Consider the following 14,653-nt stretch of genomic DNA (forward strand, 5'->3'; position numbering starts at 1 on the left):
TGTCTTCACTGACATATTCAACATGTCCCTGATTGAGACTGTAATACCAACATGTTTCAAGCAGACCACCATAGTCCCTGTGCCCAAGAACACAAAGGCAACCTGCCTAAATGACTACAGACCCGTAGCACTCACGTCCGTAGCCATTTAGTGCTTTGAAAGGTTGGTAAGGACTCACATCAACACCATTTTCCCAGAAACCCTAGACCCACTCCAATTTTCTTACCGCCCAAACTGTACCACAGACGATGCTATCTCTATTGCACTCCACACTGCCCTTTCCCACCTGGACAAAAGGAACACTTATGTGAGAATGCTATTCATTGACTACAGCTCAGTGTTCAACACCATAGTACCCACAAAGCTCATCACTAAGCTAAGGATCCTGGGACTAAACACCTCCCTCTGCAACTGGATCCTGGACTTCCTGACGGGTCGCCCCCAGGTGGTGAGGGTGGGTAGCAACACATCTGCCACGCCGATCGTCAACACTGGAGCTCCACAGGGGTGCATGCTCAGTCCCCTGCTGTACTCCTTGTTCACCCACAACTGCATGGCCAGGCACAACTCCAACACCATCATTAAGTTTGCAGACGACACAACAGTGGTAGGCCTGATCACCAACAACGATGAGACAGCCTATAGTGAGGAGATCAGAGACCTGGCCGGGTGGGGCCAGGAAAAGGAGGACCGAGCAAGCCCCCATTCTTATCAACGGGGCTGTAGTGGAGCAGGTTGAGAGATTCAAGTTCCTTGGTGTCCACATCAACAACAAACTAGAATGGTCCAAACACACCAAGACAGTCGTGAAGTGGGCACGACAAAGCCTATTCCCCCTCAGGAAACTAAAAAGATTTGGCATGGGACCTGAGATCCTCAAAAGTTTCTACAGCTGCAACATCGAGAGCATCCTGGTTGCATCACTGCCTGGTATGGCAATTGCTCGGCCTCTGACCGCAAGGCACTACAGAGGGTAGTGCGTACGGCCCAGTACATCACTGGGGCTAAGCTGCCTGCCATCCAGGACTTCTACACCAGGCGGTGTCAGAGGAAGGCTTTAAAAATTGTCAAAGATTCCAACCACCCCAGTCAGAGACTGTTCTCTCTACCATCGCATGGCAAGCGGTACCGGAGCGCCAAGTCTAGGACAAAAAGGCTTCTCAACAGTTTTTACCCCCAAGCCATAAGACTCCTGAACAGGTAATCAAATGGCTACCCGGACTACTTGCATTGTCTCTTTTTCCGCTGCTGCTATTCTCTGTTTATCGTATTTGCATAGTCACTTTAACTATACATTCATGTACATTCTACCTCAATTGGGCCGACCAACCAGTGGTCCCGCACATTGGCTAACCGGGCTATCTGCATTGTGTCCCGTCACCCACCACCGCCAACCCCTCTTTTACACTACTGCTACTCTCTGTTCATCATATATGCATAGTCACTTTAACCATATCTACATGCTACCTCAATCAGCCTGACTAATCGGTGTCTGTATGTAGCCTCGCTACTTTTATAGCTTCGCTACGGTATATAGCCTGTATTTTTACTGTTGTTTTATTTCTTTAGTTACGTATTGTTCACCTAACACCTTTTTTGCACTTTTGGTTAGATCCTGTAAGTTAGCATTTCACTGTTGTATTCGGCGCACGTTACAAATGAACTTTGATTTGATGTTCCGATCCTGCGAGGACGATCAGCTATCCATCCTGTCTCCCTGTAGCGCTGTCTTAGGCGTCTCACAGTACGGACATTGCTATTTCAGCCACATCGGTTGCTGAAAGGTGTTTAAAATTTAGAAAACAGCCATGCAGTCTCCATAGACAAACTTTGGCAGTAGGATGGCTGGTACTTAAGAGCTCAGTGACTTTTAATGTGGCAAATGTCTGCCCTAATAGAGCTGCCCTGTTATTGTGAAGTGGAAACGTCTAGGAGCAACAACGACTCAGCTGTGAAGTGGTAGGCCACACAAGCTCCCAGAACGGGACCACGGAGTGCTGAAGTACGTAAAATGGTCTGTCCTCGGGTTGCAACACAATACCGAGTTCCAAACGGGCTCTGGAAGCTATGTCATTACAAGAACTGTTCGTCGGGAGCTTCATGAAATGGGTTTCCATGGCCGAGCAGAAGCACACAAGCATAAGATCACCATGCTCAATGCCAAGCGTCGGCTGGAGTGGTGTAAAGCTAGCTACCATTGGACTCTGGAGCAGTGGAAACGTGTTCTCTGGAGTGTTGAATCACGCTTCACCATCTGGCAGTCCAATGGACAAATCTGTGTTTGGCGGATGCCATGAGAACGCTACCCAACCCAATGCATTGTGCCAACTGATAAGTTTGGTGTAGGAGGAATAATGGGCTGGAGCTGTTTTTTATGGTTCAGGCTAGGCCCCTTTGTTCCAGTGAAGGGACATTTTAACACTACAGCATACAATGACATTCTAGGTAATTCTGTGGTTCCAACTTTGTGGCAACAGTTTGGGGAAGGCCCCTTCCTGTTTCAGACCATTTCTTTCAGCATTGCAATTCCCCTGTGCACAAAGCGAGGTCTATACAGAAATGGTTTGTTGAGATTGTTGTGGGTGAATATGACTGGCCTGCACAGAGCCCTGACCCCAACCCCATCGAACACCTTTGGGATGAATTGGAACGCTGACTGCGAGCCAGGCCTAATTGCCCAACATCAGTGCCGGACCTCACAAATGCTCTTGTGGCTGAATGGAAGCAAATCTCCATAGCAATGTTCCAATATCTAGTGGAAAGTCTTCTCAGAAAAGTGGAGGCTGTTATAGCAGCAAAGGAGGGACCAACTCCATATTAATGCCCATGATTTTGGAATGAGATGTTCGATGAGCAGGTGTCCACATACTTTTGGTAATGTAGTGTGTATTTAAACGAAATCAAACAAGATCCTATAAGATACCAAGAGTATCTTAAGAAACAAAAAAAAGATACCTCAAGAGAAAATAAATTGGTGTGTTGAGAGACTGATTGGAAAGTGATGTGTTGTGAAATATGATATTGACCCTTTACCCTGTTATTATACAAGATATTGAAAAACCATGAGTCGTGAGGGAGCCAACCGATTATTTTGGCCAATGAGAGAGGACATTGTATGGTACAGTACCAACCAGAAAATGCGCTTGGGCTTGTCTCTGAGCCTCATCCAGTGACAAAATGGCATGTGATGCTTGATGGCGACGTCTGGGAGGAAATTTGGTCTCTCGTTAAGCAATAGAGTGATCAGACCCCTTTTTGCATTTTTTTGCCTAAAATGACATACCCAAATCTAACTGCCTGTAGCTCAGGACCTGAAGCAAGGATAGATGTATGCATAGAATTTGAAAGGAAAAATTTGTTGAAGTTTGTGGAAATGTGAAATGAATGTAGGAGAATATAACACATTAGATCTGGTAAAAGATAATACAAAGAAAAAGTTTGGGCACAATTTAGATTTTGGCCACTACATGGCAGCAGTGTATGTGCAAAGTTTTAGAGTGATCCAATGAACTATTGCATTTCTGTTCAAAATGTTGTATCAAGACTGCCCAAATGTACCTAATTGGTTTATTAATACATTTTCAAGTTCATAACTGTGCACTCTCCTCAAACAATAGCATGGTATTTCACTGTAATAGCTACTGTATATTGGACAGTGCTGTTAGATTGACAAGAATTTAAGCATTCTGCCCATATCAGTTATGTCTATGTCCGGAGGGGGTTAAGGGCAAAACCTCATCTTAAGTGAGCACACACCTGTCTCATGTCTCTAAATCAATAGACTGCAGCCAGTGACCAATAATTAGTTTAATGTCAACCAGTGTTTCCAACCTTGTATTTATGCCTAATGCATTGAATCCCAAATTGTTATAAAATATGCATGTGGCCTTTTAGTTTTTTGAGTTTTTTTATGGTCAATATGTTCAATAAAATTACTGTGACAAAATATTTAATGGTATTTTTCATCAGTTGTATATGATATGTAATTTCCCCCACACTCTGTCATTACCACAATACTAAGTCAATTACAACTGATATTGATTATTTTTCCCATATGTTAACCTTTATACTGTATGCATGTTCTTAATATTTTATATTTTAGGAATAATCTTAACATTTTGATTTGGTAAATATATGTTTCTGAGTATCATCAAGGCATATGTAGACATGATGAATACATATAATTAAAACTTCAAAATAGTTTAAAAAAAATTTATATATATATAATGTGAAATGTTATACAAAATACCTTAGGTACAATTTCTGTAATGACCTTTTCAACTAAAATAGCACATTTTATTTCCCCTTTGAAAAACCGATTTTTAAAAATCATTATATTCTTAAAAGTATGGTCTCAGTTACTTAGATCTTGTTTCCATACAGAGTGAAGAAAATACGTTTCAATGGGTTTTATTTTCAAAAACATTTTACGTACAAAAGTGTCCATATTTGCAAAATCAACCTTATATTGTTTGGACTGATTTTACCCTACTTTCTACTAACAGGAAATCAGGATGGCAGACATTTTAATGGTTGACTGACAGGCTACCCAGACTGCCTCTAATATTTTAAAATGTCTCATTGTAAGGTATCTAGTATTAGTGTAACAAGTTTGATAGTTGTCATAAAATTGAACAATTATCAGCTGGACTACTAGGATTAAACCGAAACTACTGTATATGCCTTTGAACTTTCAATACGCAGCACTAAAGGGCAGCCTGCCCACTCCACAAGCTGTTGAGTGATAGCTGTGCCTTTTTGTCAGCACCAATTTTATGCACACAAGTGCGGTAAAAGGACATGCAATTATTTGACCCGAAGCATGACCAGTGTTGGCACCATGACATAAACCTACAATTTCATGCATTACGACAAAACCGGCCTTTTCCTCTGTTGCCTAATGCCCTTTCATATAGATGGGTTAGCGGACAACGTCACGAAAACAATGTCTGCGTTTCCATGGGACAGCATGTTTCTGTGATTCTGGATGGCCAGATTACAAGCAAGATTGACAAAACTCCCATGTGGGGAATTGTATGTAGCTCCTTTCATCTACTATAGCTTGTTTTGACAGATGTCATGTAATTGTTCAAATGAGTTTGTTTAAAAAAAGATATTGGAGACGAAATATAGTTTACATGTTGTCAACAATTTAAACCAATTTGTTTTGCCCCATAGTTGCGCAAGTAGACAATGGACCTGATCGGACAGCTCAGAGCCTCTGCTCTTTTCTGTCCATAAGAAGAAACATAGTTGCTTGCGCACGCGTCGGTTTAGTTTTGTAACAACTAACCCGTCCATTCACTCGGTCCTGATTTGAGTAGACTCTCACAGGTAGGCGGGATTTTACCCGGACCAGCTCTAAATACACCCGTAATAGACACCCAATGAAATACACGGACCGTGAGAGTAAAGTGTGCAATCTTGCTATCAAAGTAACGCCCGCAGACTACACCACACACAGAGGTAAACTATTAAATTTATTGTTAAATGTATTGTATAAGAGAACGTTTCAGGATGATGCAGTCAATCCAATATTGAATTTTAAAAGCTTTTATTAAATGAAGTGCACTTTAATATAGACCACACGGAGAGTCGTTTTTTTATGTGAATAAGGATTCTGCATTTTGACATGTCCCTTGGTGCACCCTCTGTGACATCTAGGAAAATTTTAACCACAAAGTTACCATCATTGTAAAGCTAGTTATTTTGTTGCTTTGACAAATTAATTTCTGAAGATGATTTAATGTGATTCATTTACTTGTGTCTCTCATTTTAAGGTAAACCCTGTTTTGTGAACTGAACTCATCTTAATATGGTGAAACTATTCCTTTTTTAAATATTCGTTTCAAAAGAAACATTGAAGATATAATAGTCAAATCATAGTGTAAAAGCAGGTGAGCTGGTTCTACTCTTTGTGGTCATTTGCTGGTGTCTCTTTGTGGCCATTTTCTGGTGTTTTGTGATGGGGAAACTAATTGATTCTAGCATAACATGTCAACGATGTTATGCATAGACAGGCTAGACATGATAACCAGACTTTGCATCTGCACTGTTTTTCAAGTTTTTGTAAAGTGTCTGTAATTTGTTAAAAGTCGTCCTTGTGGATAGAGTTGCATGGTTTGTTTAACTTGAATCATTGGTGTTTGTTTGGCATACATTTTAAGTGAAAAGTGAAAAATCTGAGTCTCAGCATCACTTTGTTACCTTGGAATTGGCCTCGCACTTAATAGGCACATAGTGTTGTTCTTTATTTGACCTCTTGAGATGGGAACTTATTTTTATGAATTAATGGTCATCTCCCTGTACCTCTGAACCCCTTCCTGCCGAATCTGATAGTGGGGGCGCAGCCCAAAGTTTTGAAAGCACTGGTCTAAGTGTTCATAGGATAACAGGTTATTTTTCACAATAACTATTTCAAAGCTGGCAAGTGGCCTAATCTTATTCAAGAAAGTGAAGTGATTGCATTTTACAACACACCCCTTTCCATTTTAGGAAAAACTCAAAACAGCCTTTGTTTTTCTTTTGAGGTGGGCTTTATTCAATTGGATATTTCAAAAGCAAATGCTGGGTTCATGATCATTTGTCCTCAATGGACTCAATTGTAGCCTCGGTCTGGTAGAGCATGGCAACCATTGAATCAAAGGAAAGGCTTGTGTGTAATGGGCGTGGCTGATCCATTGATGATGGAATGATGCCCTGCATTTTGCCTTAAAATGTCTAATTTAGTTAACTGATCCTATATCTGCACTTCAAAGGCAGATTTCAATACTGGCTTAACCCAAATTCATGTGTGTCATCTTTCCTAGGAGACAGGGCGTAAGATGAGACTCCTATAAACCACTCAAGAATCGTGTTCAGACCGTAAGTTCAATTTTTTTGGATGATGGCACAGACAGAGGTTATTTGGAACGATTTTAGTTAGTGACTTACCCTGGTCTTGGAGCTTTGAACTTTGACCCCAGTCCCCCAGTCCAATGCCTCTCTACTCTGCCCAAAGCAGACTATGATGTGTGAGTCCTCCCTGATGCGATGCCTGCAGCTGTGTGTGTCCCTACTGATGGTGGTCAGACTGCATTGTGAGTGGACATAGCACACGAAATATTGACACATTTTAATTTTTATTAGGAAGTTCACATATATTGTGGCAATGCACGTTTCCACCAACCAATATGTTGTATACAGTGCTAGACATTTTACATGCCACAAGTGCATGAGTTGTTTGACTGATCTGTAAACCCTGTTGTCCCCACCCCTATCCGTGTCCCAGGCAAGGTAACGGCTCCTGAGCGCGTGGAGGCCCCAGTGCAGCTCCCCTTCACTCTGTCCTGCATGGTATCCAAGGGGCGTGGGGACACCCTTAAACAGGTGCGCTGGCTGGATGTCCAGAACAAGACTCTGTTGACCTACGAGCCCAGCCAGAAGGACAGCGTGAGCGGCCAGCAGCATGTCGAGCTGGCCCCCTCCCCCAAGGACACCTCAGCCATCACCATCCGCAGGGTGGGCTTCAGAGACGAGGGCTGCTACACATGCATTTTTGACCTGTACCCGGCGGGATCACAGGAGGGACACATATGCCTCACCGTCACATGTAAGTAGAGGAGACCATTCAGATTGACTCTGTGCCATTGCGGTGTCACTCTTTGATAGTAGTCTAAGGGTTACACCTGAGTACATGAGCATGTGCCAATCATTGTTTCATCATTTTCCCTTTCCTGTGTGCCTCTTTCCTGCCCTCCTTCCCTCCCTCCTTCTGAATTGGTGATCTTAGAGGAGTTAATATGACTGAGAGGAACAGAAAGAAAGGACTGAATGTTCTGGTCAGCAGCTTGGGCACTCTGATAAAGTTTAAGAGGAGCTTGTTATTGTTTCTGAATAAAATGTAGACTTTATTTTCTGCACATCCTTTTTTTTTTTTTGGTGCCCTACATTGTTCTCAGTGAACTCTCAGTGCATGCTACTTATCTGCAGATTACAAAAACAAATCACACGTCTTTCCCTATTCACTCCTCTTTTGATAAACCTCTGTACCAGGGTTCCCAAACTGGCTGGTGATTTTTATTTAATTGTTGGACATAAAAGACTGAAAACACCAACATGCAACATTTTCTCCAGCGTGCCAGTGGCCATCGAAGGTGAGCATTTTCCCACTGAAGTCTGTTACAATGCCAAACTGCAGTCAGGTCAAGACCCTTGTGAGGACGACGAGCACGCAGATCAGCTTCCCTGAGCCAGTTTCTGACAGTTTGTGCAGAAATGATTTGGTGTTGCACACCCACCATTTCATCAGCTGTCTGGGTGGCTAGTCTCAGACAATCACGCAGGTGTAGAAGCTGGATGTGGAGGTCCTGGCCTGGTTACATGTGGTCTGCGGTTGGGAGGCCGGTTGTATGTACTGTTAAATTCTCTAAAACAAGGTTGGAGGCAGCTTATGTTAGAGAAATGAACATTTAAAGGCTCTGGTGGACATTCCTGCAGTCAGCATGCCAATTGCACGCTCCTTCAAAACTTGAGACATCTGTGGCATTCTGTTGTGTGACAAGTCTGCACATTTTAGTGGCCTTTTATTGTCCCTGGCACAAGGTGCACCTGTGTAATGATCGTGCTGTTTAATCAGCATCTTGATATGCCACACCTGTTAGGTGAATGGATTATTTTGACAAAGGAGAAATAAAATTATATTTGTCACATGCGCCGAGTTAAACAGCTTTAGACTTTACCGTGAAATCCTTACTTAAGAGCCCTTAACCAAAAATGCAGTTCAAGAAATAGAGTTAAGAAAATATTTACTAAATAAAAAGTAACCAATAAAATAACAATAATGAGGCTATATAAAGGGGGTACCGGTACAGAGTCAATGTGCAGGTGTACAGGTTAGTCGAGGTCATTTGTACATGTAGGTAGGGGTAAAGTGACTATACATGTATAATAAATGCTCACTAACAGGGGTGTAAAAAACAACAACATTTGGGCGAAGTAAGCTTTAGATGCGTATGGTACATTTCTGTAATCTTTTATTTCAGCTCATGAAACATAGGATCAACACTTCAAATGCTGAATTTATATTTTTGTTCAGTGTAGTTTATGATCCCTATTCTATACTATAGAGATGTCAAGACTCCCATCCCCATGTGTTTTGTTTTATGTTCCCATATCAGCATTTTAAGTAGAAGCTGTGGGAGCATACTCATGTGTTATTGATGGGTCCTGTGTGGTTACTGACCACTGACTGAGGAGGGGAGGGGATGCACATACTGACAATCAGAAACAGCTGTTCCAGACAGAAAGTTAGAGGTACCAATAGCATACCATAGTGCGTGTGTGTGTACTTGTCTGTCTGCCCGTCTCTCTGTCTGTGTCTGCCCTTTTAATCCTGTGTTAGCATGTTCTTTCCCCCCTCCTCCAGCCCGTGTGACTGCAGAGGGTAACAAGACAGCGGTGAGTGGTAAGGCGGCAGCCCTGTCTTGCTCCTATGGCCTGCCAGAGAAGGTACAGCAAGTGCTGTGGAGACATACAGCAAAGCAGAGGGACTCGAGCAGAGTAGCCTCCTATGCCAAATACAGCGACCCCATGATCGAGCCACCCTACCAGGAGAGGGCCTGGCTGACCCCCTCCCTCTCCCACAGCCAGCTGTCCATCAGACCAGTCATCATCCAGGATGAGGGCTGCTACACCTGCGAGTACCACACCTACCCAGAGGGCACCAAGAGTGCTACCGTCTGCCTCACTGTCTTTGGTAGGGTTAAATTAAACATCCTCCTCACTGTCTATAGTAATGAGATTAAGCTATAGTAATGATACTAGATTATAATGCCAGCATACCTACCTTCAGGTGCTTGTGTTTTACACTGTGCTGTATGGGTGTAACTCAGTGTGAGCCTGAGTAGTGCATGATGTTTGAATCCCCAGCATGATAGTTAATATGATACAGACCTGACTGTGCTGAACGAACCAGACTGGTGAATGCTCTTTCACTCCATAGAGTACAGACCCTAACGTGAGGAATAATATGATATGCTGCTATTGTGTTTGGCTGATGGTGGTCAATGTATTCTGAAATATTAGATTACAGCAGTGGGATGTTTTTGTTTGCTTTTGCATAGTTTCACCTAGTGAAGAGGGGGAGATACTTTGATGTGGGTGTGAATGTATGTGCTTGTATGGGCTCTGACCTCTGTGTTCACTGACAGCATTCAGTCTTAAATGATAGAAACTATAGTAGTGAAAGAGGCAGTATAACAATATGCAGCTCCTCCTAGTTTGATTACTGCTGCTACAGTATGCTATAGCACCGAGGTGCTCCCTGAACAGCCATATATTATATATGTGGGCTGGGACTGGGTAGGTCAGGAGTACTGCACCTGCAGTCAGCTCTGAAGGGATCGAGGTAGAAAGGAGTGTCTCTAGACACTGCTTTTCCTGACATGGTTATGGCTGAGATGGAGAGGTACAGTCTGTAGGGCTGTGTAATTAATGGATGTTGCTGGTAATGACTCTTCAGTGATGAGGTTCAGATTGGATTTACATCCAGGTGGATTATTTCCCTGATTTACTGTAAAAAGCATGAGACCCATGCACACGTACGCATGCATGCACATACAGTACACACACACACACACACACATATTGTTCATTTCCGTGTCAAATCAGTGTTTGATTATCATTAGGTTTCTGTCTGTTTGAAGTGGTGTTTGTGTGATTAAGTGAAACAGAAACCCAGGCTGGTGGTGTGTCTGCCTGAGGGAGCACTGCCAGAGTGTACATTAGCACTGAAGAATGGATCTATTAAAGGGAGAGGGGGGAGTAAATTGTGACACCCAAAGTCATGACTGTATTACTGTTTCACGCAGACAGTGATCCCTACTGTCTCATCAACTCTCCCTCTTTCGTGGCTTTCACCTTTCTATCGCTCCCTTTTTCTCTCACACTCTCTCCATCTTTCAGCCCAGTCAAACAGCAAGGCTTTTGTCTCAAATGTAACTGCCAACGATTCTAGCAGAAAAGCGTGAGAGATGCCAGAGATAACAATTGTCTTGCACTTTCTTCACCACTGCCATCTCACTTTCTCTCTCACACTCTCTACTTCTATCTCACTTTCTCACACTCTCTACTTCTATCTCACTTTCTCTCTCACTCTCTACTTCTATCTCACTTTCTCTCTCACACTCTCTACTTCTATCTCACTTTCTCTCTCACACTCTCTACTTCTATCTCACTTTCTCTCTCACTCTCTACTTCTATCTCACTTTCTCTCTCTCACTCTCTACTTCTATCTCACTTTCTCTCTCTCACTCTCTACTTCTATCTCACTTTATCGCTCACACTCTCTACTTCTATCTCACTTTCTCTCTCACACTCTCTAATCTCACTTTCTCTCTCTCTCTCTCTCTCTCTCTCATATTAATGTACTGTATGATATCACAGTGCAAAGTTCCGTTGTTTGAATTCCTCCAGGGTTTGCCCCACCTCTACCACAGATCTTCTCCAGGTTGTTGGTTCATATGATTAAGTGTAGAAACGCCTGTGAAGACACTGCTGCTGTCAGGGCCAAATATCTGTGGCCAATTCCATTGAATAGCATTCCTTCCACAGCTCTGAGGACACAACATTTTAAACAGAGGCGATGTGTTGCTTATGGAGCTCAAGTACACACGTACAGTGCATTTGGAAAGTATTTAGACCCCCTCGCTTTTTCCACATTTTGTTACGTTACAGCCTTATTCTAAAATTTATTTTAAAAATCCCTCAAATTCCCTCAGAAATAACCTTGTTTCCATAAGTATTCAGAGCCTTTGCTATGAGACTCGAAATTGAGCTCAGGTTCATCCTGTTTCCATTGATCATCCTTGATGTTTCTACAACTTGATTGGAGTCCACCTGTGGTAAATTCTATTGATTGGAAAGTCACACACCTGTCTGTAAAAGGTCCCACTGTTGACCGTGCTTGTCAGAGCAAAAACCACGCCATGAGGTTGAAGGAATTGTCCATAGAGCTCCTAGACAGGAATGTGTCGAGGCACAGATCTGGGAAAGCGTAACAAAACATTTCTGCAGCATTTGCATTCATTAGGGATCCCCATTAGCTACTGCTCTTCCTGGGGTCCAAACGCATTAAAGCACTTACATTACATATAAAACAAAAGATACAACAGTACATTATAACATTATTACACCACTACATATCTATACAATACAAAATGTTTAATACCACCATACAACAATTTCACAATGTGTCTCCTCACAATCCCCTTTGATCCACAAGGTGTATTTTTACCTGTTTTTTTAATGATTCTACTGCTTGCATCACTTACCTGATGTGGAATAGAGTTCATTCAGCTTGTCAACAGCTCTTACAAAAACAAGTAGTGATGAAGTCAATCTCTCTTCCACTTTGAGCCATGAGAGATTGACATGCATGTCATTAATGTTCACTCTCTGTGTACTTTTAACTTCTTGACGCTACCCATCCCCGTCACGGGATCATTTTCGTCAGCAACCGCTGAATAGCATAGCGCAACAGTCAAATAATATTACTAAAAAATATTCATATTCATGAAATCAAATCAAATCAAATTTATTTATATAGCCCTTCGTACATCAGCTGATATTTCAAAGTGCTGTACAGAAACCCAGCCTAAAACCCCAAACAGCAAGCAATGCAGGTGTAGAAGCACGGTGGCTAGGAAAAACTCCCTAGAAAGGCCAAAACATAGGAAGAAACCTAAAGAGGAACCAGGCTATGTGGGGTGGCCAGTCCTCTTCTGGCTGTGCCGGGTGGAGATTATAACAGAACATGGCCAAGATGTTCAAATGTGGTCGTATAATAATAAGGCATGGTCGTATAATAATAAGGCAGAACAATTGAAACTGGGGCAGCAGCACGGCCAGGTGGACTGGGGACAGCAAGGAGTCATCATGTCAGGTAGTCCTGGGGCATGGTCCTAGGGCTCAGGTCATCCGAGAGAGAGAAAGAAAGAGAGAATTAGAGAGAGCATATGTGGGGTGGCCAGTCCTCTTCTAGCTGTGCCGGGTGGAGATTATAACAGAACATGGCCAAGATGTTCAAATGTTCATAAATGACCAGCATGGTCGAATAATAATAAGGCAGAACAGTTGAAACTGGAGCAGCAGCACGGCCAGATGGACTGGGGACAGCAAGGAGTCATCATGTCAGGTAGTCCTGGGGCATGGTCCTCGGGCTTAGGTCCTCTGAGAGAGAGAGAGAAAGAGAGAATTAGAGAACGCACACTTAGATTCACACAGGACACCGAATAGGACAGGAGAGGTACTCCAGATATAACAAACTGACCCTAGCTCCCCGACACATAAACTACTGCAGCATAAAGACTGGAGGCTGACACAGGAGGGGTCAGGAGACCATGTGGCCCCATCCGAGGACACCCCCGGACAGTGCCAAACAGGAAGGATATAACCACACCCACTCTGCCAAAGCACAGCCCCCACACCACTAGAGGGATATCTTCAACCACCAACTTACCATCCTGAGACAAGGCCGACTATAGCCCACAAAGATTTCCGCCATGGTACAACCCAAGGGGGGGCGCCAACCCAGACAGGATGACCACATCAGTGAATCAACCCACTCAGGTGATGCACCCCTTCCAGGGACGGCATGAGAGAGCCCCAGTAAGCCAGTGACTCAGCCCCTGTAATAGGGTTAGAGGCAAGGAATCCCAGTGGAAAGAGGGGAACCGGCCAGGCAGAGACAGCAAGGGCGGTTCGTTGCTCCAGAGCCTTTCCGTTCACCTTCCCACTCCTGGGCCAGACTACACTCAATCATATGACCCACTGAAGAGATTAGTCTTCAGTAAAGACTTAAAGGTTGAGCCCGAGTTTGCGTCTCTGACATGGGTAGGCAGACCGTTCCATTAAAATGGAGCTCTATAGGAGAAAGCCCTGCCTCCAGCTGTTTGCTTAGAAATTCTAGGGACAATTAGGAGGCCTGCGTCTTGTGACCGTAGCGTACATGTAGGTATGTACGGCAGGACCAAATCAGAGAGATAGGTAGGAGCAAGCCCATGTAATGCTTTGTAGGTTAGCAGTAAAACCTTGAAATCAGCCCTTGCTTTGACAGGAAACCAGTGTAGAGAGGCTAGCACTGGAGTAATATGATCAAATTTTTTGGTTCTAGTCAGGATTGTAGCAGCCGTATTTAGCACCAACTGAAGTTTATTTAGTGCTTTATCCGGGTAGCCGGAAAGTAGAGCATTGCAGTAGTCTAACCTAGAAGTGACAAACGCATGGATTAATTTTTCTGCATAATTTTTGGACAGAAAGTTTCTGATTTTTGCAATGTTACGTAGATGGAAAAAAGCTGTCCTTGAAATTGTCTTGATATGTTCTTCAAAAGAGAGATCAGGGTCCAGAGTAACGCCGAGGTCCTTCACAGTTTTATTTGTGATGACTGTACAACCATTAAGATTAATTGTCAGATTCAACAGAAGATCTCTTTGTTTCTTGGGACCTAGAACAAGCATCTCTGTTTTGTCCGAGTTTAAAAGTAGAAAGTTTGCAGCCATCCACTTCCGTATGTCTGAAACACATGCTTCTAGCAAGGGCAATTTTGGGGCTTCACCAAATCACAAGTGCAATATTGCAAAACACAGCTTAGCCTTTTGTTAATCCACCTGTC

The 14,653-nt window shown here is 43.1% G+C and overlaps 1 protein-coding gene across 4 annotated transcripts in view; it reads left to right on the plus strand.

The window, feature by feature from the left end:
* Positions 1–5,053: 5,053 nt before the first annotated feature.
* The window catches only part of LOC109871103 (OX-2 membrane glycoprotein), a 30,394-nt gene continuing 20,794 nt past the window's right edge, over positions 5,054–14,653 (plus strand). Inside the window, exons 1-5 of one of the 4 annotated variants that reach the window (XM_020461934.2) lie at positions 5,054–5,466; positions 6,810–6,864; positions 7,004–7,079; positions 7,271–7,591; positions 9,383–9,736. In XM_020461934.2, coding sequence (XP_020317523.1) covers positions 7,007–7,079; positions 7,271–7,591; positions 9,383–9,736 — 748 coding nt within the window. In that variant the 5' untranslated portion in view covers positions 5,054–5,466; positions 6,810–6,864; positions 7,004–7,006. Of the gene's footprint in view, positions 5,467–6,809; positions 6,865–7,000; positions 7,080–7,270; positions 7,592–9,382; positions 9,737–14,653 lie in introns of all 4 variants that reach the window. The other 3 variants (XM_020461936.2, XM_031806009.1, XM_020461935.2) reach the window with 3 other exon arrangements.

Source organism: Oncorhynchus kisutch, linkage group LG26 (genome assembly GCF_002021735.2).
Source record: "Oncorhynchus kisutch isolate 150728-3 linkage group LG26, Okis_V2, whole genome shotgun sequence".
NCBI classification, from domain to species: Eukaryota; Metazoa; Chordata; class Actinopteri; order Salmoniformes; family Salmonidae; genus Oncorhynchus; species Oncorhynchus kisutch.